Source organism: Parasteatoda tepidariorum, chromosome 11, assembly GCF_982258835.1.
Source record: "Parasteatoda tepidariorum strain Cologne lab strain chromosome 11, Ptep-v5.0, whole genome shotgun sequence".
Lineage (NCBI taxonomy): Eukaryota > Metazoa > Arthropoda > Arachnida > Araneae > Theridiidae > Parasteatoda > Parasteatoda tepidariorum.
The window spans coordinates 66,013,250-66,041,187 of NC_141765.1; the positions used below are offsets into that span (position 1 = coordinate 66,013,250).

The 27,938-nt window shown below is 27.7% G+C and overlaps 1 protein-coding gene across 2 annotated transcripts; it reads left to right on the forward strand.

Moving 5' to 3' along the window:
* Positions 1-225: 225 nt before the first annotated feature.
* LOC107450427 (caspase-3) lies at positions 226-27,636 on the forward strand. 2 transcript variants are annotated; one of them, XM_087154671.1, is made up of 8 exons: positions 226-401; positions 1,716-2,048; positions 6,599-6,816; positions 9,301-9,435; positions 14,442-14,600; positions 20,052-20,189; positions 22,551-22,665; positions 27,263-27,636. In XM_087154671.1, the coding sequence occupies exons 2-8, from the start codon at positions 1,726-1,728 to the stop codon at positions 27,501-27,503; spliced, it is 1,329 nt and encodes a 442-aa protein (XP_087010797.1). In that variant the 5' UTR covers positions 226-401; positions 1,716-1,725; the 3' UTR covers positions 27,504-27,636. The 2 variants fall into 2 exon arrangements, with proteins under 2 accessions (XP_087010797.1, XP_087010798.1); XM_087154672.1 differs by lacking the exons at positions 226-401; positions 1,716-2,048 and adding an exon at positions 3,360-3,472.
* The last annotated feature ends 302 nt before the right edge of the window (positions 27,637-27,938 follow it).

Sequence of the window (27,938 nt, forward strand, 5' to 3'; positions counted from 1 at the left end):
TCAAACATTTTCGCCATTTTCAATCACGTTCAAAAAGCGGGCATCCAAGCAGTTGGCGATAGATTTCGTTTGGCAATCACCCATTTCAGCTGATCGCCAAAGTTTAGGGTTATAAGAGGGCGGTCAGCCAAGACAGTGCGGGCAGAGTAATCGCTGAGTAACTGCAGCAACTAAAAAAGGTTTTTTAGACAAAGCAGATATTTAGATCAGCAGAAATAGGTAGTCGAAAGCTTAGTAAATCTAAACAATGCAGTTTCTAAACTGAAACTTTTTGAATGTGATTCGCATACGAATATTGTCTTTCCCTTTTTAATAATTAATTTGAGTCTTTCACATTGCTTTTTATTTTAGAAAGTTTTTGTCAACTTTGAAACAATTATCCTAATATTTGTAATTGTCAGGTAATAATTTTGTTACTGTAATTGCACTTTACATACGCATTGTTATTCATTTAAACTATAAAAACTTTAATTGTTGGTGTATTTTTTAATTTACAACCTTAGTTGATGCTCTAGTTTTTTTATTTAGTTTAAAATCCATTTAGTTGAAGCCACTAATTACTCTCTTCAAGTTTCCCCCTGTGACGTTTTTTTCTTTCCTACGCAAGCCGTTGCTAAAACTTAGCGATTGTCTAACAGCAGATCAAAAGCTGGACATTTTTCCTACATTTCCACTCTTCTGCTCTCAAAATCATAAAATTTTATTTATCTTGTAAAGAACAAAATATATATTAAGTAAGAATGAATTCAAACATTCTTTTCTTTGAAAAGATTTAACATAATTATTTTCAAAAACTTGAAATATTTACCCAAAAATTATATTAAAAATATTATTTTTTGAAATTTCTGAATCTATACTATACTTTGCATTATGATTAGTCTGTATCGAATTCACAATAAAAATTTATCAACAATGTTATTCAATTTAAAAAAATGGATAATTAATTAAAGTCAGTTTTTTATGAAAACGTTCTCTAGAATGAAATTTATAAAACTAAAAACTGTTTAGTATGATAAAATAAATACATATTAAAAAAAAAAAAGAACTGAAATTGAGCAGACTATAATTTGAAACTTTTCTTTCATGAATAAATCTTATCTGCTGATGTTCTTTTCGAACAATGTTAATATTAAGCTTTTTTAATATTCCTATCCCGAAAGTTAGTTTTTCTTCATCTGCTCTTGTAATTTCAGCAACTCTTTCTGTGTGTTTTTTTAGGCAAAATGAATGTTTAGCTATCAGAAAATCAGCAAGAAGAAATAAATTGCTTTTTTTTTTTTTTACTAATACTTTTTTTAACAGACTGGGAGAGTAAAAAAAAAAAGAGGTTTATTTTAATTTTTAACAAGTGTTAAATTTATTTCAGTGACAACTAATGCTTTAAAATGTATCAATTGCTTTGTTACAATAACTAGGGTCAATAAAATCAAATTCTTGCATGAAAAAAATAATGATAATTTTTCATTTGTAATGATTGTTTTCCTTTTTTTTTCCTCTGATAAAAAAATGGCATTATTGTATGTCCCTAATTGTGTCTAAGCAAATCTAGATAGTGAGGGCTTATCTGTAATTTTCCTGTTGTTCCAAAAGGACCAACCTATGGTTGTTATCTGGTATTGATTTCAGTTTCCTGTTTCATCAATTACCTATATTTCACTGTTTATTTAAGCTACTTTTATTTTTGTAAATTATATATTTTATATATTGTATTTTAGGTTCAGAATTATGACTGCAAATTCAAAGGAGGAAGAAAAAGATTATAATGTTTTTGAGGAAATATTAAATAAACTAACTAATTCAAATTTTATTTCTATATTTTTTATTTTATTGGAAAAGTACATTCAACCAAACCAGTATTTATGGATTATAAATCAAGATAAAAGTGAAAAGATTAAAATTCTCGAAAATATTTTGTTGACTTGTCATAAAATTGCCAAAGATCTACTGATTGAAATTTTATGGACTATAAAACGATATGATTTGTTAAAAAATTTAGATGTTTGTCAGCACAGCTATCTATGTCAATCTTCTGGTTTAAATAGAATATGGTATGTATATGTTTTTATTTTGCTAAATATTTTAGATTTGTTTATAGTGTCATTGAAGACAAGCTTGTTCCATATTTTCATATAAAATTTGTGTCACAAAGGAAAGAAGCCTTAACTTTGATGATTAACTTGGTAGTTGTAAAATTATCCCAAACTGACTGCACAGAGTGTCCCATACTAATTAAACTCAGTGGCGCGACAGCCCAAAGAGGGCCAGGCTTACTGTGCCCATCTCAGCTTTCTTGACCTTGGGCTCTGGGGTGCAGGAACAGATGTTCCGGTCAGCCGAATGCAGATCCCCCAGTGTTTAGTTCACAAGCATGCTTGGTACTCATTTATCGACCCACTAAAGGGATGAAAGGCTGAGTTAGCCTTGCCCGGCCCGAGGATCAAACCAAGGACCTGTGGCACGACAGCGCTACCGCTCAGCCACTGGGCGTCAGAGTGTCCCATATTAATCTCTTTTAACATGTTGACTGCCATACGCGTTTACAGTGAGATCTCCTTCACTCTATAAGTACTGCTGTGTGAAGCTTATTCTACTAAGTACTCCAACCGATATTTTAATGCGAGTCTCTGGTGGTCACCAGAATATCTCACTCCGTTTCTTTCCATGGTATTGTGCCTATTTATTTGTGTCCGTCGCGTCTGTTTCTTATCTTGCCACTTTATACGATCAGTTTGAATCTTTGCTCAGTAAAGAGGGATATAACTTAAAATCTTTACTCTAATTCTTTGATATTTCAAAGAGAAAAATTGAAAATTTATTTCTTAATGAGTCTAATAGCAGTGAACAAGAAAGCTTTTACGAGGCTCGCAATAATTTTCTTAATAAATCATTTTTGTATTTCTTTTATCACAATTAAATAGTTTTGTTACTTCCTGTGAAATATCTTTTTAAATACATAAGAATGTTCTTCGCAAGAAGTCGAATAGACATCATCGCCCCAATGCAGGTGACGCAGCCAGATCAGAAACTTGACTGTCACCCTAATATGAGTGACGCAGCAGTCAACGAGTTTATGTATCTTTCTCTGATATTTTTGAAGATGAAATAGTAAACAACCTTGTGTATTATATGACATTTAATATTTTAGTCTAAAAAATATTTTTAGAACCTTTCAAATAATTTTCAAATTTAATTCTAGCAAAGATAGGAGGGGGAATCCCCTTTAGTCACACAAGAAAAAATAAAGAGAACCCAATCAGCATGCCACGCCTTTATGCTTGATTGATAGCCAATGACAGGAGAGAAAATAAGAACTTGTAACTTCCCCCCCTTCAACTTGAATGACAAGTAAGAAGGAAATGAATTTTGCTTCTTCACCTACCCACCTTAATGAATGAAAGACGGGAATTTCCCCTTCTTGCTTGAAACGTTCTAGTTCAAAATGGCGGAGAGAGCAATTAATATTTTCATAACTGTAAATTTTTTTAGTTTCCTATATTTATTTTTATAATAGCAATAATTATTTTTTTTTAATATTTTGTTTTTGATTGATTAGATATCATTCTAATACTAAAACATTATTGCCCAAAAAATAATGTTATTTAATTTCTGCTTCTTAGATTCAGATCATTTTAATCTCTGTTTACCTTGGGGGTCTATTATACGGAAAAATCGATTATCCGGACTTCGGAAAGTCCCGCCGATTCCGGATACGCGACTTTCCACTGTATATTTGTTATTTCTGCAAATTGAAATTTCATAAGTATTCCTTTAAATTTTTAAAATCTGTTTGGCAATTGAGCAAAGTTCTAAGCTTTTCAGAATATTTTACCTATTATATTACTGTATGAAATGAACAAGTAACCTATTTACAGCTATTTGTTGTAAAAAAATAACATATTTTTATGAAATTTTATTTTGTAAGCTGTTTTTTTTTTAAGAGTTAATTATTTTGGTAAAAAAAATTTAAAAATATATATTTAAATGAAGTATACTTTCCAATAACTTTTCAAATAGTTTCCATTTTGTTATAGTTTTTATTTATATACTTATTTATTTATCCTTTATGTACTTTTTTTTGTTCACGTGATGCAGTCTATGCTTATTTTAATATTAGAAGCGCCGCTGGAGTAATTTTGATCGTTTATTTATTTTATTATTTCCTACAATTTTTTTGAAGATTTACATGAGCATCAAAGTTCATACATTTTACTTTTCCTAAATTTTTTTCCATATCAAAATTTCATGCCTTTATGTTGATTAGTAAAATAAATAATCATAGAAATAATTAAGACAGCCGAAAGGAGTCATTTTGACCCTTATAAGAATAACAGTCATTTTTGGCATTTTATACATGTTTTTGATTTTGCAAAACTTCAAACTTGGTGAAAATGATTTGTGGAACATAAATTTGGAGCTGCCATGTTAAAATAATGTCACATATTAGTCTTCATTAAATTAGTGAATGGTATCTAAGACTTGATGTCTGAAGTTGCTTATTTGATCTCTTATTGAATAAAAAATTCGTTATTGTGTTTAAAACCATGCACATGCTAATTATAAAGCTTTTTTCATTATAATCCTAGACAAATATTAATTGCTTATGAACAGTTATTGTCGTTCAAATCATACAAATTTATCGCAATAATACAAAATTATCATAAAAGTCATGCAACTTAGACTTCTTTTATTTTCAACTGATATAAAATCCAAACAAGACTACAACTTGGGGAAAGTAAAGTCCTCTAATTATTAAACCACACCTGAACTCCTGGCACAGCAAAACTACTGGTATTTTATTTTACCTCTATGAAGCTTGCAGATGATTTTTTTTTCTCATAAAAATAACTTACACATTATTAGGATAGTAACACATTATTAGGATAATATTTCTGAACAAGAGAAAATTTCCCCCCATCTTCAAAGTCACTTCTTTGATATGACATTCATCTATTGAAATGAAAAACAGGGAAAAAAATGCAGGTGCAAAAGAAAAAGAATACTGTAATTTTGAATATTATTCATTTGAATGTATTTGTAGATTATGTTTTCAAGATCATTTAAACCTTACTTGAAAATTATTAGATTAGGAGAACTTGATTACAAATTTTAATTAAATATTGATACAAGGGAATTTTAACATTGATATTGGTTATCTTTTTAATGCAATTGCTCTATAAAATTTTTATAAATATTGATTTCAAACAATTATATGCTGTTAAGTGCTCCATTAATAAAATGATACTATTTTACTTATAAGTAGAGCAAATTATAATTTTTTTAGTTCGGTGGTGTTTGCTCTTTTTAAAAATAGTCTGGTATATATATACTGTTCCAAAAAAGATCCTGTTTTTCTTTTTTTCAAAAAAATATTGTGATTTTTTTTTCTCTCCGGCCAATGAAGCATGAAAAACTCAAACCAGTGCTTATCCCTTCTCCCCTCTGGAGGTGCAGAGATTGAATCCTGCCTCATCTGTAATAAATTAAAAGCAGGCTTTTTCTGACATTGACAATTTTTTCTCCATATATACTGTTTATAATTTTTTAATCAAAAACATAAACAATTTCTGGTATTGTGTTAGATCAGTGCAATGACTGAAGGAGTTCAGCTTTTTTCGGGGAAAAACAAGAATGTCTCTTCAAAAAGACTAGATAACGGTTCACAAGTATGCCCTCTTTAAAAATATTAGAAACAAAATTTTTCCTAATGTATGATCCAATGAAATTCAAAAGTTCTTGCTAATCACAGCGATAAACAATTCTGGCTTCAGAAAAAGGTTCTTTTTTGTGTGTATCCTAGGCATTTTTCCTCTATTGAACATTGGAAATTCATTAATTTTAAGTTAATAATATGAAATATGGTCATAATTATCCTATTTAATTAATGCACATAAGACTTAATAAAGTGCAATAAAGCATATACCTTACTTGTATAAAAACAAGGTATTTTATTAAATGTTAATGCTGAAAAAATTTTCAAAAATAGTGTAGCTTACAGTTAACCCTAGGGTCCTCTCCCCACTTGACTTTAATTATTATAGATTATAATTAGGTGAGAGTTAAAAATTAAAACTGATTTTTTTGTTTTGTGTTAACTTACTTTTTTTCCAGTTTTGGAATTTTTTTCTATGTTTAATTTTTTTGCTCAAATATATCCTTTTTTATAGATATCAAATTCTTATTAAAATTGGTTTTCCTTATTAAGATGCAGTCTTTTTCCTGAAAATAATATAGAAAATTTAATTTGCCTCACTCAAGTATCTAGAAGCCTCGTTTTCTGGATTTTGTCAATTTCCATGCATTCAGGATTGTTGAGCTTTTTGTATTTTTTTAAAATTAATCTTTTTCAATTAAGTGTTGAATTTTTACAGATTGTTTTTTACCTGTGTTTTGCTAAATTTAATTTTAATCAAAGAATATTTAGATCGTTCTAAAATGTGTTTTGCAATCATATTGTTCTTACATAATGCTGGTAGCTTTTGTGTAAAACTTGTAAAAACTTAATTTAAAACCTAGAACATATTTCACTGGAAGGAAATTAATGATATTTTAACAAAATTGTTGATATTGTCTTGAATTGTTTATCAATATTTTATAACAGGAAAAGCTTATATGAAGTCTGTGATTCTTTTGATGGGGAAAATGACTTTAAATACTTTAAGAAATTTTTCCCAGAAATGTCAATTTCTGATGAAGAACGTCTAGAAGAGTTTTTGGTTGAAAAATATAATGCTAAAGAAATTTCAAAGAGTGGAATGGCTGCTTTATTGACAGATTTGAATAATGAGAACCAGAAGTCAAAAACATGGGCATTGCCTGGTAATTTTAATTTTTTTGTATTTATGCTTTGATTTTTTTATTTATTTATTTTTTTTTGTATTCATGTTTTTTGTATTTATGTTTTGTATTTATACTTAAATTTGTGGTATGTTGGTGAAAAGTGGTGATAAGATTTAGCGTATACCCCATCTTAACTGTAAATGTATTAAAATGTATTTAAATAACTTAAAATATTTGAAATTTAAGTCTCAAATATATTTAAATCATGGAAGAATTTGTAAGTTTTTTTAAAAATATTTGTACCTTTTTCTATATATGATTTTTTAAAATCATCTTTGTTCTTGATTGATTTGAATTCTATTATTAGTAAACACCTATTTGTTGATTTATGATGAAATTGGCACGAAATCCGGCCTGCCAAAAGATGATCATTTTAATGCTGATTAAAATTAAAATTATTTAAATCTGCTGAAATTTAAAAAAGTATAAAAAATGAAATTTAAGAAATAATTTACTAAAAAAATAAGAAAATATGCTTTATTCTTAACGACTGCATAGTTTTTGTGAGAGGTTCATTATTTTGGAATTTTCTTTAGAAGTTCTTTGGTTCCTGCTGATTCAGAAGTTTTGATAGAGTTCATGGGTGCAAGTCTTCCGTCCCCAGGACGGATTTCCGTCTTTCAAAAATGTTTGGGTCGGAAGTAAGACGGAAACAAGACTTATTCGATGATGGAAATCAGAATTTTTTTTTTCTGTCCTTAAAAATGTTTTTTAGGTCTATGCTATTGGTCTACTTTCTTATGTCCTGTTGTTATTTATCAAAAGAGAAATGAATAAATATATTTTGTACAGTATTTAAACTTGATGTATTATGGTAAAGCTTTCTTAGATATTTTGCATATGTCGAAGGGGTATTGTGTATGTTCGGTATTTCAGTCTTGGCCTTTTTTCCAACTTGCACCCATAATGGAGTTGCGTCTAAATTTATAAATTAGGATTTTAAAAAAATGCTATAATGGACCTTATAGAATATGAGGCATAATCTCAAAATCTCATTAGTATTTCATTTATTTGCAATATGAATTCTAAGTTTTTGATTTTTATTCTTGAATGTCTTCAACAAACTTTCAAATTTAAAAGAAGAAAAAACTAGAAATATAGAAGGTGCTTATAATTTTACCAGTTACCAGAAATTCTTGCTTGCTAGCAACATTTTTCAAATTCTTAGCACGCTGATTATATCTATCAATAAAGGTTATTCTTTGTTGCATTTCCTATTCATATTTTTTAGTTAGTTAAGCATTTTGTCCAAGCTCTGACAATATGCTATAAAATGTAAATTTAAATGCTAGTGTCTGGTCGAAAATGTAATTTTACAAGCATTGTGTTGCTCAAAATATTAAAACTATTTGCTTCACTTGCTTTGATACCCAAGTTTTCTGCTCCAAAATGGTTATGCTGCTATTCCTATTCCTGAGTTTTTCTTATTTTGAAACCTCTCTCTTGAGTATGCAAATTTAATTTGTTTAAAATTAAGAATTTTTTAAAGGGAAAAAAGGACTTTGAGCTTTGATGTAAAAGTCTTTTATGAACAATGTACTTTTTTAGCTGAAAGTTGCCCTTTTCTCAAGGATATTGTGCCATTTTTTAAGTCTAAAATGCACCATAGAGATAAGTATTATGAAATTATTCATTTAGGAGTCTTTTTGTTACTCGTGCTCATACCCTATATTCAAGATAAAACTTTTTTTTTACTATTATTTACTCAATGAAATATTTTGTCTTTCAACATTAAAAAAAATTACTTCTACTGGATACAAGAAATAAATAAGACGCATAAAGCAAAATTTTAATGCTTATTAAGATATCCCAATCAAACTTTGAAATAAACACGAAAACAATTCCTACCTTTGACATATTTATACATTTTCAAATTGGCCACCATTGGTTTTAATGTAGACCCTGTAAATATGTTTTATAACTTAGTGCTTCGGGCCACAACTCACATGATAATTTGTCCCATTCTTTGCACTAGAATTTTTCTGGATGCCTAAGTCTTATCAGGTTTAACACAAATCCTTGTCTCTATGTTAACCAAACAAAAAAATTTATGAGATTCAAATCTGGTGTATAGGGTGGCAATTTATCTGTATGAGAGCAACAAAAAAAAATTTACATTTCAGTGCACCATTCTTGAGTGCCTTTAATTTTGTGTGTTGAAGTAGAATCTTTTTAGAAGGTCAATTTTGAGTTTCCAAAGATCTTTGTTGATCAAGGAAGCACTTCATTTTCTAAAAAGAATTTGCTGTGATACTTAGTTTATTTATTAATCATTTAGTTTTAAACTTTGACCAATCTATTTTTTGGCACCTGGACACAACGTGAACAAATGTGAGCTATTTATATCAACCTAGTGTTGTATTTACTACTGAAAATACTTAATCTCATGAAGATTTTTACTTGTCCATGCTTAAAATTTTTATTCTACTTTTAAAAGATAATAGAAATGTCTTATATTTTCAGAAGAATATCTTATAAAACAACCAACAATAACATCACCTTGTGGACTTGCTGTTATAATAAATCACGAAAATTTTATCCGGGATGAGAATAGTGGTCTAAAACTGGAGAGAAGGAAAGACAGTTTATTAGATGTGGGTATGTTATTTTTCTTCACCTTTTTTATTTTCTTGAATGATCTGTCATAGAATGCCATCTATTTGGGATAAAATGTCTAACACATGCCTTTTTCAAGAACTAAAGTTTTATATTTGAAGTTGGCAAGTTATTTTTTTATAAGTTTTCAAGTGCAAATTTTTTTGTTTGTTATTATTTGCAATCAAAATTGCTTACAAAGTTAGTAAAAATTTTTTTATCTTTGGCAACAACTAGCCAGCATTAACGTGCGTTATAGAACGTTTGCTAATTTATATCTTGTTTATGAAACAAATTGAAAATGTTTAAGCTTGAAAGGTATGATGCTAACAATTAAAAACTGCATTAGAGATGCATAGCAGAGTTGAGGAAGACTTCAAGATCTTAAAAATAAGCAATTAGAAAGCTACGACATGAGGCAGACTACTACAAAGTTTAATTGTTAAGGATGCCATGGATTGTAGCAGCAGGGAATAAATAATAATCATAGTGCTTAAAAGCATTGCATAAATTTTAAAATATATTTTAAGTGCATTGTGTATTAATTTAAGCTGTGGTTCTCAGGGGATAGAGCATTACTTCAGGTGACCCAGGTTTGAATTGCAGCTATGGCTGTTTGATACAAATTCTGCTCCTGGTTTGCACCGACCATAGTGGTAGACAAATCATGGGGTTTTAGAATCTCTCTTGTTATTGGGCTAAGTGAGAAAAGTTTTTCTCTCCATGTAATGCAGATGCAGGTTAGTTCCACCAAAAAAGTTCTCCACAAAGGCTAGTTTATCCCAATGCCTGATCCAAGAGTTCTATTGACTTCTGGGTTGAGTTCAGAATTACAAGGATACAGAGTTGCTCATAGATAGTTATAAACTCAGAATTAGGTTGGCAGTTTGCAGGTTATGTAATAAAATATGTATTAATAGTTTAAGGTGAAAGTATTGCACTACATTTGCTTACTACTAAACTGAAAAAAATAGGAAAGGAAATGTTGTCAACATAGACGAATGCATTGGAATAATTTTATATATAATCGAAGGTACATATATTTCATAGGAAAATTTTTGTTCATGAAATGTTTCAACAGAAGTAATTTACATAAAAGTATTAATAAGAGAAATCAAAATTATTAAAAAAGCAATTAAAAACTACACTTCCGAAGAAAATTGCGCTATGCAGCAGAAATTCCATAAGAAAATTGAAACCAATGGAAAATATAAGGAAGTAAACAATAAAAATGACAGCCCAAGCTGACGTCGTCAGGAGGTACTAGCCCCAGAAGTCATAAATGCAAAACCTTTTCTATTGAGACAGCATGACAAATGTCTCAGTTGCTCACTCTGTATCATGGGTGCAAGTCTTCCGTCCCCAGGACGGATTTCCGTCTTTCGAAAATGTCCGCGGACGGAAGTACGGCGGAAACAAGACTGACTCGAAGACAGAAATCGGAATTTTTTTTCTTGCCATCATTAGTAGAAATGCTGAACTGGGTAGAAATTTGATCTTGCCACATTAAAAGAAAACAGAACTAATAATTTTTTATCATTTCTTTAATTTTAAATTCAATATTGTAAAAATTAAAAGGAAAACCACTTTCCAGATATTTTAAAAAATTACTTGTAGCCCCTTGAAAGCATTCAACATTGCAAATTTTATTAAATCTTGACAATTGAGAAAAAACTAAATTTTTGAATATTTTACTGCACAAATTGGTATCAAAATTAAAGAAAAAAATAACCTTTAACTTAAAAGCTTTCCTTTTAACATAAACACCAATTTTCATTTGATTATTACTAATATCAATTTTAAAATCTAAAATTTTCAACATTTAAGCAATTTTCATTAATCCTCTTCAAAACCAAATCTTAAGGATAAATATTAAAAATAAAATCATAACTATCACAATTAAATAAAATTAAATCATCAATATGTCTAAAAGCTTTTAACTCATTGAACTCAAGATACTTAGCTTCAAAAAAATGTTAGCAAAAGCACCAGAAAAAGAATTACCTTGTGGAATCCGTATTTTTTGTTTATAAAAATCAAGGCCATTAAAAAGAACATTTTCAAAAAGATTAAATTTGCAAATATCTATCCAATAAAATTTAGCAATTAAAAATTGAAAAATAAAAATTTTAAAACTTGTCCTTTAGCTGACAATTTACAAATTGATCACCATTCCTATGTATTTTTTTGTAAATGTTTTAATATAATTTAATTCAATGTAATTGTTGCCATTTATGTTATATTGGACAAACTAGTTTAGAATTTCATAAGAGAATTAGTTCTCACAGATCTGCTATTAAAAATTTTAATAATAATGGTACTACAGATTATGAAATTTTAAATTTTTAATTTCATGATTTTGATAAAGTTACTCATTTTATTTCGGATTTTATGGAAAATTTAGGTGATAAGCATGATTTAGAAAATATTTATATTAGCAGTCTTAAAACTCTTTTTCCCTATTGTTTAAATAGTATATTAAATGGAGAAGGTACTATTATTGATGAATTTTGTATTTATGACAAATTTAAAGTTTTTAATTTTCCTAAATATTTTAATTCAAAGTATAGATATAAAAGAGGTAGTGGTGGAGTTGCTAGTAAATTTATTGATTTTGATGAATTTTCAAAAATTTGCTTGATGTTTCGAATCTTTGTGTTAACCTGAGTAATATTTTTATTATTAGGAAGTATATTTTTGGATTTTAAAATAAAGTTCTAAAAAATGTCTTTTTTAAATTTGGGAATAAAATAAAATTTTATACTGAACTTATTAAATTAATTTTAATAGATTTGGTTAAGTCACTATCATAAAACTAAAGTGCTTTTTAAAAAGGATTTCAATGTTCAGAAGGTTTTTTGTATTATTAACTTCCATGATAAAAAATTTGATAATACTAGGATTTCACAGGTTACTCAATGTTTTTCTGATATTTTTCCTTTAAAACAACTTAAAGTTGTAGCGGCTTATAAATATTCTACTACTCTTAAAAAAAAGTTGGTAATTATAATTTTTTAAGTTGCATTTTAAATTATATTTTATTGTCTGATTGTTATTGTAATAAAGAAGAATTTTCTCAGTATATTGATATCAATTATAGTCATGTTATTACCGGGAATTTAGAGATTGTTGGAGATCAAGATTTGATTAGTATTTTGAGCAGAGGATCTAAATTTAGAACAAGGTTTAAAATGAAAAATTATGATTTTATTTTATCGGTTAAAAGAGATCTTGATTGTTTATAGTTAAGGAAACTAAAAAATATCATTAGCCCATTGAAGGTTTTACAGAATATAAGACAAGGATTCTTTAAAAAGTTAAATATTATTTAAATAATTTCAAATTTTGTTTATGTCCTAGTGGTTTCATTTGATTATGATTTGCTTGAGAAAATTGAAATACTTAGGAATAAGTTTATTATTACAGTTGTTGATAAAGATTTTAATAACTTTTGTATTATGTGTCAGAATTTTGTTTTTTAAAAATTAATTATTAGGGAATATAATGCTAATAATACTTATCTTAAATTAAGAGATGACCAAAAAGTTATTGAAAGTATTACTGCTTTCAGTAAAAAATTAAAATTTAAATTGAATAGAATTACCTTTCCTTATTTATTTCCTGTTGTTAAATTTCATAAGAATCCAGTAAAACTCAGGTTTATTGCTTGTGGTACTAATTATTATAATTCTTGTATTAGCAAAAAAAATTTAATATTCTTAAAATTGAAAGTGAGAAAAATATTTTTTTTAATAGTAATGTTGATGTTTCGAATTTTGTTGAATAAAATGAGGTTTTAATACATTTGGCTGTGAAATCTTAATACCAGAATACCTCATGCTCAAATACTTGATATTTGTAGTGGCATTTATGATAAATATTTAATTAATGAAATTATTGTTAAATTTTATTGGATAGATATTTATAAATGAAAAATAAGGATTACACACTGTAATTCTTTTTCTGGCGCTTTTGCTAACATTTTTTTTACATTTGTTTCAAGCTAAGTATCTTGAGTTCAATAATTTTAAAGCTTTTAGATATATTGATGATTTAGTTTTACTTAATTGTGATAATTATGATTTAAAATTGATGTTGCTAAAAATCAAATTAAAATTAGTGTTTATGATAAAAGGAAGGCTTTTAAGTTAAAGGTTATTTATCTCTGTAATTTTGATACCAATTTGTGCAGTAAAATATTCAAAAATTTAATTTTTTTCTCAAGTGTCTAGAATTATTAAAATTTGCAATAATGTTGAATGCTTTCAAGAAGCTACAAGTAATTTTTTTTTTAAAAATCTGATAAGTAATGGTTTTTCTTTTAATTTTTGCAATATTGAATTTAAAATTAAAGAAATGATTAACATTTATTAGTTTTGTTTTCTATTAATAGGGCAAGATCAAGTCTTAGTTGAGTTACCCTAGTTAAGCATTTCTACTAATGATGGCAACTGCTTTCTTGCTCCTTTTCTTTCCTTTTTCTTCCTTCTGCACATTAAATTAGGAGGCGTTGTTTTTTCGTTCATTTTAGTTTATTTAAGGATTTGTAGTGTGTTGTGTTCTATGGTTTTGGAATTTATTACTTTTAAGTAAGTTTTTGAACATTGTTTTCTTTTGTATTAGTTTAAGTATTATACTTTTGTATTCTTTTTTCTCCCTACCTGGACTGTTCCAGGTGGGGTACAAAGAGAGCTACTTAAACATTTGTAGTGCTCTCTCGATTGAAAAGGTTTTGCACTTATGACCTCTGGGGCTGATACCTCCTGACGATGTCAGCTTCGCTTGTAACTTTTATATTTTTCATTGTTCACTTCTTTATATTTTCTATTGGTATACATTAAACAATACTTTTGCAGGAAAATTCAATTCTTTATTAGTTAAGGTTTATTACATTGATCAAAGAGAAATATATTTATTGGAGTTTTACCACTTCTCATTTTTTATAGTTTTCAGATATTTTAAGATTTAATTTTAATAATAGTACTGTGTGTTACATATTGTTTGTTTAGATGCTTTAAAGGATATTTGGAAGTCATTTGGATTAGCTACCGAAACGTATAATGATTTAAAAGAAGAAGAAATTTTACGCACATTCCAAGAATTATCAGAGAGAGATTTTTCTATTTACGATATATTGGTTGTGTGCTACATGTCTCATGGAAATGAAGGTTAGTTTGAATTTGTAAAATTTGCTCATTGTCATGTGTATATAATTTTGTATATTGAGTCAGGTAGCTTAAATGGACCATAAAAAGCCCTTTTTAATCAATAGATTGTACCTACAGGATATACTTAAAAATCTTCAAACCTTTGTTTGAAATTGCACACCTTGCATTATGCTTTAGAAAAATATTTTAGCTAATTTATTATTTTGTAATATCTTTTTTTTTCAGCATGTTTTTATAAATTAGGTTTTGTAAAGTGATTTTACTGGGGAAAAAAATCTAAAGTGGTTGTTTTTCCTTGGATAAATATTTTTGATTGTTAAAAATGTTACATTTTGGCTTTGTTTAGGAAAAATTAATTAGCTTTGATTAACTTATTCGCAAATTTATAACAATGAACATTTGTCTTTAAAAGCTGATATGACTTTTAAACCCTATGGTTAATTGGGGATAGTTGGTTTACTTTTCAGTTTTTTTTATCTCATTAAAAGTTATCCATATATGTTAATTTTTCTTTACATGACGAATAAGATACTTTTTACCATTTATAATTTTTTAATAAATATTTTGTTAAAATTATTTTATGTATTTTTTTAAAAAATTTGACCGTGGACTAATGTACCTTAAGTCTAGGGTACCTTGGTCCACCACATGGGGCACATTGAACCCTGTAACAAAAATATATTTAAAAACTATTGAAGGATAATTTATAACAACCTGAAGCTCTCAAAGGATAAAACGAACATTATCAAACAATAACTGTGCAATGAAAAGCCTGCATTTTCCTGAACAGGGTTCAAAGAAAATATGAATTATACCATCTTTGTGTATTATTATTACTCTATTATCGTTTCTTGGATATAAAAAATATTTTTATCATGACATTACACAAATTTAATTCATTATAGAGCATTAAAAAATACAGACACAATCGGAAAATTTTAAGTTTGTAAAAATCTTTGTTCTTAGTCATAATTCCTTAAAAAATATCTAGTAATTGATAAAATTTAATAGTTTTTTTCTTTTTTAATTAAAATACGCAGCAAGTTTCTTGTGGAATTTTTAAGAGTCTATATATGATTCTGTTTAAAATAATTTTTTTTTCGCCTAATTATCCTCTAAACTGTGTTTTAATTTTTGTTCCAGATTGTGTAGACTACTTTAAGTTTTGTAAACAAAATTAATAAAATACATATATGTAGACAAGATAAATTTAAAGTAATTCAGTAGTTTTATGAAATACAGTGAAACTTATAGGAAAGACCATTTTTGTGTAGTGACCTCCTCTATTTAGGTCCACTTTTGAGAGGCACAGAGTTTTTGCCATAGACTTTGTGTTGAAGAAAACCTTTAGGAGAGACAATCAAAACCTCTCCCAGCAACCATAACCAACAAACCACCACACCAAATACAGGAGAGGTCAAAATAAAAAAACATAAAAAATATCAAAACTAAAATAGTAACAAGGCAAAAATATTTAAACAACAGTTTCACCAGCGATAAAGGTTAATTAGCTACCCTTACTGTGCATTTCCAATATTCCGTATTGAAAATTGACAGGAAGCGAGCATAAAAGAGAAAAAATGATCCAAAAAAATTCTGCTTGATGAACCAAATATTTTTCGAATTTAAAAGTAAATGTGTTTTCCTATTGTTCCACTTGAACAGGTTATATGTCATTGTTTTTTTCTCTTATACAATATAAAATGTTTTTCAGAAATAAATTAGTTGCAGTAAAATAAATAACATATTCAAATTCAATGCCTCAAAATCAATAAAAATTTCCCTTGTTTAAAGACTATAGCAAATGTGAATATAATAAAACCTCGTTAACATTAACAAGCTTAGTGTAAATATCTTTTGATACTAATATTTGATTCCCCATCAAATTCTATGCTCGTTTAATACTTTAAAGTACTTTTAACATGAAATATATTTTAAGATGAACTCGAATTTCATTAACCTTGGAAAAATTTTTACTTTTAATGTAAACAGAAAATTTATTTCCCTTAGGAAAACTAATCATTCACAGTTCTATATCTATGAGAGTCGTTTTTTTTTCATGCCTTGTTATAATTGCAATATTGCAGCTGTTAAATGAAAGACTTGTATGAATTGAATCTGTTGAGGTAGAGGGACATTACAGGAACCAACATAAGCCCTTTTGTAGTCTTAATAAGAATAAGAGTTTTCTTTCACTCAGGAAGGTGAAAAGAAAGATGCTTTCCTGAGGAATGACTATCCATATTGATCCTCTGTTCAATGTGGTTAGTCATTTCTCCCACACTCTCATAGATTGTTAAAAAAAATGGATATTGCTGAATTGCATTTCTACCGGTGAAGATGTGTGGAGATAAAATTCTTAGGGAATACTTTGGTTTATTTTTCTCAGGATGCTTACGAAGTAATTAAATCTGTTTGTTCTTATGTAATTCAAAATGAAAATTCGAATCAATCTCTAATTGATAAGTTTGAAAACTTTTGAAAAGCACGAGCAAATGAGAAACTAAAACAGCATGCTATATTATTGATTATTTTTCAGCAATCCTCTCTAATTTGTGCAATAAATCCGCTTACTCCTGTTAGTTGCTTTTCAATAATTTTTATTGGCTTCTATGGAATTAAAACAAAAATAGAGAACCAAAAGTAGGTACTCTGATTTTATTTATTACAAGTTAAATAGTAGTTAATTATTAATATAATATAAAGCCCAAAATAAAATTTTTTCAAACAAAATATATATTAATTTACATATTCATAGTAGAAATTTAAGATTAGAAAACGCAAATAGATAACAGATAGACACAATAGAAAATGTCTATGTATTATACAATTCCCAACTAATAATGTAAACTACTTTTAATGTCCCCCTTCGAGTTAATAATAATGAGGTTTGACTGTATATATTATTTACTCTTAAATATACTCTTATATTTAAAAGAAATTGGATGTAGGACTGTTGAAGAGATGTAGTGCACTTGCTTTAACTTTTTAACCAATTTTATAACTTAAATGGTAGGTATTAGGATATTTTGCAAGCTAAAAGCAAACACTTTGAATAACTTTTAATCTAATACTTGAATTTTCAAGTAATAGAACTCAATCCTAATGATTAACCCCTTCCTTCTTGCTCCCGTGGAAATAACCGGGTGAGTTTTCGCTCGCTCTTTCTCGTTTCCCTGATATTGACGGGCTGGAGTGTTTAGTAGTAATGCGCCAATAAGAATAAAACTAATTAATTTCTTTTGCCCAGAAAATATTTTATTTCTCTTTTTATGCACCATATAGCAGTACCGGGTTTTTTTCCCAGGTAATTGTAAATAGTTAGTTTATTTTAAACTAGATACTAGCACTAATCAAATACAGTACAGAACCTGTTATCCGGAAATCAGAAAACCGGAACGAAATTCGATAAATTTTCCCGCAATTTTTAAAAAAAAAAATTTTTTTTGCCTAGGATTTTTCTTTCATTTTTGAAAGATGTTTACCTTACCATCATTTTGGAAATAATTATTTGTGTATTACTTTATCATTTTTTCTTCTTTTTAAGATTATTTCCAAATATTTATTTTTTTGTAGTTTGGTTTAACAATATTAAAACGGCTTTTTGTAGCGATTCAGAAAAACAGAAAAATCAGTTATCCGGAATGGTGACGGTCCCGATCGTTCCGGATAATCGGTTCCCTACTGTACATGTATTTGGCAAAATAGACACTTTTATGACCGTTTTCTTGAAAATTAACCGATTGTTAAGGGGTTAATCGCAATCCTAAACTTAAGTATATCACTTAATTAGCGCAGATCATACTTTAAGTTATGATATCAGACAAAAACATACTATCTCTGTTTAAATATACTTTTTTGTTGTTGTTAGATAATCTTTTGTTGTTGTTGTCCGAATGCTATCAGAATACTCTGATTGGATGTTCAGTTTGAGCCAAAAAAAGGCTATAAATACAAGTAAATCCTTAACAATTGTGCTCTTTTCTATCAGTCTTTTCCTAGTGTTCTTTCCAACTGTGTTATTCACTGTCTGTGTAATGTACTAATAAACAAGTCATTCTCCAATCCACTGATCTCTAAATTCCATTACAATCACATTTTTTCAACAGATTTAAACTCTTGACACTCTAAATAGGAGGATAGACCCAATCTGGAAAATATGATCCAAATAGTTTAGGCAGGTAAATGGGTAAATATTCTGGCTTTTAATGTTAATTCCGCTTTTTGTGTATTTTCCCATATTTCTGAAACTAATGAAGGGAATCAAATTATTTGACCATAAAGTTATAAAGATAATATGAATAGGTGTATTACTCATGCAAAAGATAAGAGAATTTCAATAAAACTTATCTTTTGTTATTTTATTTACTAATGGTTAAAACATTTTTGATCGTAGGGTATACAAATTTTTATAACATTTTTATTTATAAATTTAAGTACAAAATCAATCATTTTAAGAGAATTGGTGGATTTGTTCTTGAAAAATAAAAATTTTAAAATAATACTTCTTTGAGATTTCGAATTACCCAAAAATTTATATCAATGTTAAGGGGCCCAAACTTTCTGCCCCTTTCCTGCCTATACTATTGGGACCTTACTTTCTAGATAGCTACTGCCTCAGATATTTTGAGAACCAAGTACATTCTTCTGTTTGATTTATTAACTTAGAGTATTGTCTGCACTAATTATTTAACCATAAGATTAAGTCATAGTACATGAAAATTAGGTCATCAGATCAAAAGTTGTACAGTGTGCAAAACAAAAATGAATACACTAAATAACTGCACATCATGCTTTGCATCACAAAATTATACAACACCATTATATGAACAAATAATAAAGTTCACATTCCAATTTATAATGGTTAAATGAAACTTTTAGTTAGAATTCAAAATATTTTTCTCAGTCTCATATTAAAACTTAAAGGTGTATTTGAAAGCTTTACTTTAGTGATGGAAAAGTAAGTCTTAACACCTAAAAATTTTAATCAATAAAAAGAGTTAAATTACGAAAATGTAATCAATATTTCTTACAAAAAATGAAGAAGCATCACAAATTTAGTTTTTGCAATTTTCTACAACAATTAGTCTTACAACACTATTTTAATCAGAATTTGAAATATTCTACTCATTTTTATATTGAATTATTATACCAAAACCTGTCTATTCCAAATTAATATAGTTATAGTATCATTTTGTAAATGTAATTGACCTAAGTAACCTTTTATTTTATCATTTGTAAATTTTAAGAATTATAAACCTTATTACATCTATAATTTATAAATCAGTAGGCATCTTGTTTTAAAGTTACAGGTTTTCATAATTTTTTCAAAATCTTTTATGTTTTTTAATTACTTGATGCCCCAGCATTAGTTTCTTAGTTTTAATTTATTTTTCTTGCCCTTTTTGTGTAGTATGTGCATTTTTAGGTAAAGTCAGTTTACTTTTCTAGGTGTTGTGTATTCAAGTGACTGTAAACCAATACAGATTACCAGTCTTATAGATTTAATGGCAAACAAGTGCAAGTCTCTCATCGGCAAACCAAAACTATTCTTTATTCAAGCATGCCAAGGAGCACAAATACAGTGTGGTAATAAATATTTAACCCATATTTTGTGTTAATAATATAATACATTTATAATAAGTTTATTGAATAATAAATGTACTCCAGCAAGTTAACCAATATTTGTTGCAAGCTTTTTTTTATGATATTCTTCTAAAATCATAAATATGAAATAAAGCAAAAATAAATGTTTAAAAAGCTTTTAATGCAATTATTCCTACCTATTTAAGTATGGGAAAACCAAATATAAATGACTTGATTAATAGATTTTAAAATAATAAGAGTAAAGTTTAGTTATACCAATATTTCTACTATGAAAATAATTCCCATTCAATTAAATGAATAAAATGAAAGAAATTAAAAATTACCAACACAATTGTGGTAATTAATAAAACTTGATAAAGCACAAGAAAATTGAAAAAAACTTCTCATGTACTTAAAAAAACTATTCTCAAATTTTAGTATCATACTTAATTTTAAAATCAATTAAACCTGCTATAATAATTTATTATTAAATGAGATTTATATTATCCTTATTTTCTTAATTAAAATTTTCTTAAAAAATTTTTTTTAACTGATGAATTATGTGTACTTATAATATTTTTAATTTACCGCATATTCTGTTTTTAAAAATTAATTGCATGGTTTATAATTGCGCAAATGTAGAATTTGTGTTAACACGTTTACATCAGATACTGTTAACGATATTTTCTTCTATATATTGTTTCGAACTAAATTTGTTATTCAAAAAATTATTTTAGAATTATGCTCTTCACTAAAAAAAATTTTTATGTGCAACTAAACTTCACCTTTTACATTTGATGATCTTAGTAAAAAATATTGAATAAAAAAAAAAGAATAGAAAAGGTACAAAAACAGAACAGTAAAAAATAAAGAGAAAAATAACTGGCCAAATTACTATTGGCAAAAAAGTGCTTAACTTACAATTTGGAAAACATGGTGTTTTAAATTACTTTACAATTTGTTTGCCACATGTATTTTTCTTCACATGATGAGTTTGAATGTTGGGAACAGATTGAACCAATGTTGTTTAAATTTTGTATTTTGCTATATGAAGTTATTCTTTAAAATGATGTAAAAGTTTGTATTCCTTACTATTCGAAATTTTTTCCGACTTTTATTAAATAAAATGAGAAAAATTATAAATATTTAATAGAAGTTACTTTTTGCATGAAAATATCTTGGGCTAAACAAATGTTATAAATGTGTGCAAAAATATTTCAATTCCCTTAAAAAAATTTCAAGATATTGCGAAATACAGAAAAATAAAATAAACATATAGGGATTCAAACTTGGAACCACTCTCTTGACCAAACTATTGCAACCATATTTCCTAGTTTGCAACTACCCTTTATACACTGTCCAGTCACATTAATGTGACCACCTGTCAAAAACATTAACCAGGCATCTGCTGGAGAGGCCCATCCGCAGCAACGTTTGATGAACCGTTGTTGAGGATACAGTCTTGGTAACACCTTGGTTCATCTGGGCAGTGAGTTGCACGTCTATTCGCCCGAATACGTCCCAGTAGCCTTTGCTCACCTCAATCATCTATAGCCCGTGGTGCCACTCCGCTGATTTTGGGTAGTGCCATTTTGCCATGCACGATATACTTTTACCATAGAAGCACGTGAACAGTTCACAAAATTAGCCATTTCCAAAATGTCCATGCCCTTTTGAACGTCGGATAAATTGCTATGTTTCTACATTGTGCCAACGGTTGAAATGCTTTCCGATACCCTAGGACATCCTTTATATACCCTCCACTGTAATGTGCTGCCATCTGCCTTCTGTGGTTGACTATTTCAGATTAACGTTGAAAGTGGATGGTGGTCACATTAATGTGACTGAACTGTGTATAAGGAGTCAAAAATCCAAATCTGCCAAGAAAAAGATTTGTTTATATTGAGAAAGTACCATTTTGTACCTGTTTTCATCTGCACTAATTAATTAGCATGTTTGAAATCATACGCTTGAACCATTAAGATTGAGTACTAGCACATGAAAATCTGATCATTAGATCAAAAGTTATGAAGGTTTTTTTTTTTATCTTTGCACTCTGCATTATGAATTGACAGCTAAATTTGTTGGTCAATCTTTGACAATCTTGATCAAGGACAAAAATTGTTGGTCAATCTATAAGAATATGCATTTTGAAAAACAAGCTATGAATAAATAATGTAAGAAAATATATTTAAAATAGAAACTGAAATACACAGAAAAAGATACTGTAAAAAACACAGAACTGAATATAAGTTATTATCGACTACTTATGAAGCTTAGAAACTGGAGTTTTATATAATTTTGAAATCAAATGTAACTAGCTTCATTTTGAACAAAGTTTGACACTTTTTTTCTATGTTTTAGGAATTTCGAATCCAGTTTTTTCACCTCAGCCAGTTACAAATTCAAGTTTCGATGAATATCCAAATGACACACCTTATTTTGTGGATGTTTTAGTAGCAGTTTCAACTATTCCTGGGTAATTCACTCTTTATTCATTCTATTTATCTCTGATTTTTTAGATGGTTGGCTGTCTCGACCTAAATTTCAGAATTTTCAAAACCCAAAGTAAAAGAGCACCATTTATTAAAGCATGTACCATTAGAGGGATGTTGCACAAAAATTGTTGGAACAGTGGCCAGTAATCTCCAAATACTTCATTGCAACATGCCAAAATCAAACAAATATTGAGTCAATCTATAGACATGTTAACAAGTTTATTAAAAATATTGCTTCTTTACATTTGAGAAATATAACTTTGATTAATATTTTGAAAGATTTAATTTGTAATGAACTGAGAGTTTATCGAAGGTTGAAGTGTTAATAATGTTTCTCTGTTCAATGAATTATCATACATTTTGATAAATAGCATTTTTGCCACAAAAATATTATATTTTCCAAGGATATCTACTTTCTTCGCTTTGTGAAATTTCTTTTAAGTAATTTTTAAGTTTCTGTTAAGTAGTCTTTTAAGTAGTAAAGTTTGTTTTTATGCATGATTCTTTGTTTAGTAACTTTGGTTTAAAGTTATTTTCCGCACCATTTCATGCAAATGATTTAAAAGTCAACTTTGTTCCTGTTCTCTCTTGATGAAGCTTTTGAAACGTTTACGAAGTTGAGTAAAATTCTAAAATCTTTCATTCTTATAGTATACCTCTCTATAAAATATTTTGTAAAAAACGTAGTAGTTGGCAGCCTTGTATTTTTCTATTTGAAAGCTATTGCAGATATTTCTTTGACTGTTAGCTATTATATATGTAAAAAATAATTCCAACATCATAATTAAGGAGTTTAGATTTCTGTGTGTTTAACTTTACTTTGATTTCAAATTTTGGAAAATCCAATTTAAAATGATAATTTATTGGGCTAATATATTTTTTAGAAATGTTTAAATGAGAAGAAAAAAATTTTTTTTTTCAAATTCAGGGATACTGATATCAAAAATGCTTCCGTTAGTTATTGAAAACTTCTTCTTAGTGCATACAGTAATTCTGCACATAGCGAAAAAACAGTCACTAAGTTCTGCATTAAATATTTATTTTCAAACTCAAAAAACCTATTACTAAAGATTTATGTTGGAGCAAGTATTTTGCAATATACTAAGAAGTTCAAATTAGAGAAATTCTTTGGTACATTTTACAAAAATAATTGTTATGTTGTAATTGATGGAATTATAATGATCTAATGATGTAAATCATAGTATTTGATGGAATAAAAAAAAATTTACAAAATTAAATTCTTATATGAAAATAACCATGAATGTTAGAAAATCCTAATTAAAACTGCTTATGATTTATGGAAAGTTATTGAATGTTCATCAATATGATCATCATTGTCACTCATTAACCATCACAGTTAAAAAAAATGAATAAAGCAGCCGCGGCGAATAGTATAAAAGAAATTTAAGTGTTGACCAAATCATTATTCCCAGGGATGAGATTTTTCCGCTTTTTAGCGGATTTCCGCATTTTTCCCTTTTATCTCTTTTATTTCAGCTTTTTTATCAAAAATTCAGATTTTCTAAAAATTTCACTTTTTTTTTTATAAGTATTCCGCGTTTTTAGAAAATTTACCGATTTTCAAAGAGAAGCAGAAAATTCAAACTACATAGCTACCAATCCTTTCTCATTTTTACTTATTTTAGCTATTTTCTCCCCTTTTACACGCAGCAGATAAGATTTTCCGAATTTTTGCCCTCCAGATAGATCTGATTTTCGTAGTTGAACGACGCTGCTTCTGACAAGCCTTTTAGAGGTCCCAAGCCTGGAATCTCGTAATATCTCGATTCTTATTCACACGATTTTAATATCAAAATAGCTTTTCATATTTGCGTGTTGCGATTCTTATTCACGCGATTTGAGTATTGTATGTTGAGTATTGTATGACGAGATTTAAAAATCCGATATTGTGATTCGTATTTACGCCTTTTTAAAAACCTATGTAGCGATTCGTATTCACCCAAGTTTAAAATGTCTTGATTTGCTCATGCGGTTTATAATATCAAACATTGATTTTCGTATTTATATGTGATTTTAAAATAAGGCATTGGGATTCGCATTCACGCATTCTAAAAATTATGCATCATAATTCTTTTTTATGCAATCTGAAAATTACGCATCATGATTCGTATTTACGCGATCTAAAAATTTTGAATCATGATTTGTATTTACGCGTTTTAAAAATTCTATATCCCAGTTTGTATTTTCTCATTTTCAAAATCGTATATCTAGTCTCATATTCATGTGATTTCAAAATCCATAATTGTTACTCATATTCACGCAATTTTAAGATCAACTATCGCGATTCTTGTAAGAAGTAAAATTTTTTTTAAAAATTAGTTACTATAAAGGTGACTGTTTTACTAACGACGATTATTAGTATATGTAAGTGTTACAATATCAGGGAAACTGGAAGGGAATATATTCAAAACTTACATTCTGTGCTTGCAAAGAAGAAAAAATAGGATTTGTCACAAGATGATTAAAGATGAACTAATGACTAAATATAGCAAACATGTAATTTTTCAAACTAAAATAGCAATTTTTGTATGTTAAAGAGTTACTGTATATTTCTACTTCACTGTTATTGATATGTTTCAGAGGGCTCTAGTTAGATTAGACTATAATATGAACATAATGATTCGGTCCATTGTTAAAGTTTTTTTTTTCAATATAATTTAAAAAGTAATATTACTGATATATTTGCTATAAATCACATAACAGTATTTATTAAAAGAAATGAAATATTAATGTATATTCTCAGTAGTTTTAATTTGCTAAACCAGGTAGTTTTTCAAGTAATAATTGTCTCTTATGTGAACTGAGGAAAAATATAATTTCCAGCTTTATTTTTTCAATTGGTAATTTTTTTTCCCTATATGTTAAGTATCAATGTAATCATTTATGTAATTATAGATTAGTACACAATTGTATGTCAACACATTATTTATTACCTTAAACTGTATGGAATTTATTATTAAAGGGTTGTGCTTGCGCAAAATTTACTATCGTGAAAATTCAGCTTTTTTGCCTTTTGGCTAATCTCATCCCTGTATTCCAAACTAGAGAACTTTCAATTTGTTTCAACAAAATTAATTCTGTTTAGGCTAATCAAAAAAAAAAAAATGCTAATTTCATATTGTGTATACAGACAGAAAAATTTAGTACACTTCTGAACATGTCAGTTTCATTTTGAAATTGTTAAATATATTGAAAAATACTTAAATCCTATGATTAATTTAATCTTAGTTCTGATAACATGATGCAATCTTGCATTTTGATGCATGTCTATTAAAAATTTATAGTAAAAACATGTGTTCTTCACTCTTGTGAGAATCATCCTTAAAAAAGAGATAAGATTTCTGACATGATTTTAAGGCAGCACAGCACTTTTAGATGTAGACAATATGTTTAAAAAAGTTGTGCAAAATGTATCTTAAAACAATTATCTAAAATATTTTATTTTTATATCAAGCACGGTATTAAATAAAAACTTCTGTGAATACTTTATATAATAAAGTGTATGCCATTTATTAAAATCATAATTATTCTGAAAATACTACTATATTTTATTAATTGACTGAACCTGAATTTCATGAACTGACATGTCTGCTCAAAAATAAAAAAATGTTTTTTTAATGTTAAATTTTACAAGTACACTAAAAGGTAAATTATTCATTGCATTTATATTTTAATTTTAAATCTCTCGATACAGGCATTCAAGATAACTAGTTTAACTCAAAGGGAATATAAAAATGTAACCTCAAACTTCATACATGAGCAAAATATGTTAATGGATATTCTTGCACCACTTTTATGGTTGATCTCATTTAATTTATTTAAATTCCTTTTCAACCCTGGTATCTGCTATGGCTATGTTACATTTTTTCTTGTTAACTGTTCGGCCATTTAGTAACTTTCCATAAATCATAAGCAGTTTCCATTTGGACTATTTTTCTTTTTTTTCTTCCTTTTAACTGAGACTTGTATATTTTCCTAAAAAGTAAAATCTTCAACTATAGTTAAGTTCTTTTTGTCCACGAGTGGCAATAGAATTTGTTACCTATATGCTGCACATCTTTTAGACAGGAAAAAGCATGAATTTTGTAACTTTAAAACAAAAGTCTTTCTGATTATATAAAACCATGGAAATGATTTTATTAAAAGGTGGTTTTAACATGTTGTGATAAAATATTAATGATTATGTTCTTGCAGATATTTGATTTTAAAAAAATAGCTGATTTTATTATCCAGAGATTTTATTCGTAGTTTTCACTGTATAAGTGATTATGTAATGCTAATGATATTGAATTCTTTAAACTTTTTATAACTAAATATTAGAGGTACAATTAGGTAAGTATAAATATTTTTAGCTTAAGCTAAATGGTTATAATTTCATTTTAATGTTATAGTGTCATTTTAATGTTATAGTGTGCAAAATTCATGTATAATTGTTGTGTATGCAAACTTTGATTTTTATTTTATAATAAATTTTCTTTAAATATATCCTATATTTTACTGGTGACTTCTACTCTTGATGCATATTATATAGTGAAACTGTGGTAATTCTTTCCTCAGGTTTGTCAGTTTCGCCTCTAGAAATAATAACTCATGGTTTATACAAGCCCTGGTTGAAAATGTAGAACAATTTGGTCACCAAAAAAACTTTACCGATGTTATGATAAAGGTCACAAATGATGTCTCACACAGGAGAGGCGAGTGTAATTTTCAAGGACAACCAATTAAAAACTGTAAGCAAACTGTAGAAACGAAAAGCACTCTACGAAAAGAATTACATTTAAAAAAACTTAGAAGTTAATAAAAATATAGCCTGTTATATCTTTGTCTATTAATGCTTGTTGAAAGTATAATTTTGTATAAATGTTTATAACTTGTAAAATTTTATAATTTGTATTAAATGTCTATAATATTAAAGAATTTTTAATTTGTGATCTTTCTTTTAAAAAGTAACAGAAGTTTTATTCTATGAAAAAACCAATCTCTGATTTAACATTGTTGGCAAAAGTTTGATATTCTAGAGGAGGAGAGTGGAGAGCACATTAGAAACCTTATGGTGGTCAGTTAAATTATTAATTTAAAGAATAGAATAAACTCCAAATTAAATGTGTTTCAAGTTATATTTAGGAAGTTTTTATGGTGGCTAGTAAAATCAAGAATAGAGTTCTTTGTCCGTAGAAATTATTTTATGATGCTTATTTAAAGTCTTAGAAAATATTTTTACGATTCGCTAATT

Excerpts from the sequence above, each read along its gene's own strand:
- LOC107450427 (XM_087154671.1), top strand. The coding sequence starts at position 1,726 with ATGACTGCAAATTCAAAGGAGGAAGAAAAAGATTATAATGTTTTTGAG. Across the intron at positions 9,436-14,441 it reads AGACAGTTTATTAGATGTGG|ATGCTTTAAAGGATATTTGG; the intron begins GTATGTTATTTT and ends TTGTTTGTTTAG. Across the intron at positions 14,601-20,051 it reads CATGTCTCATGGAAATGAAG|GTGTTGTGTATTCAAGTGAC; the intron begins GTTAGTTTGAAT and ends TTACTTTTCTAG.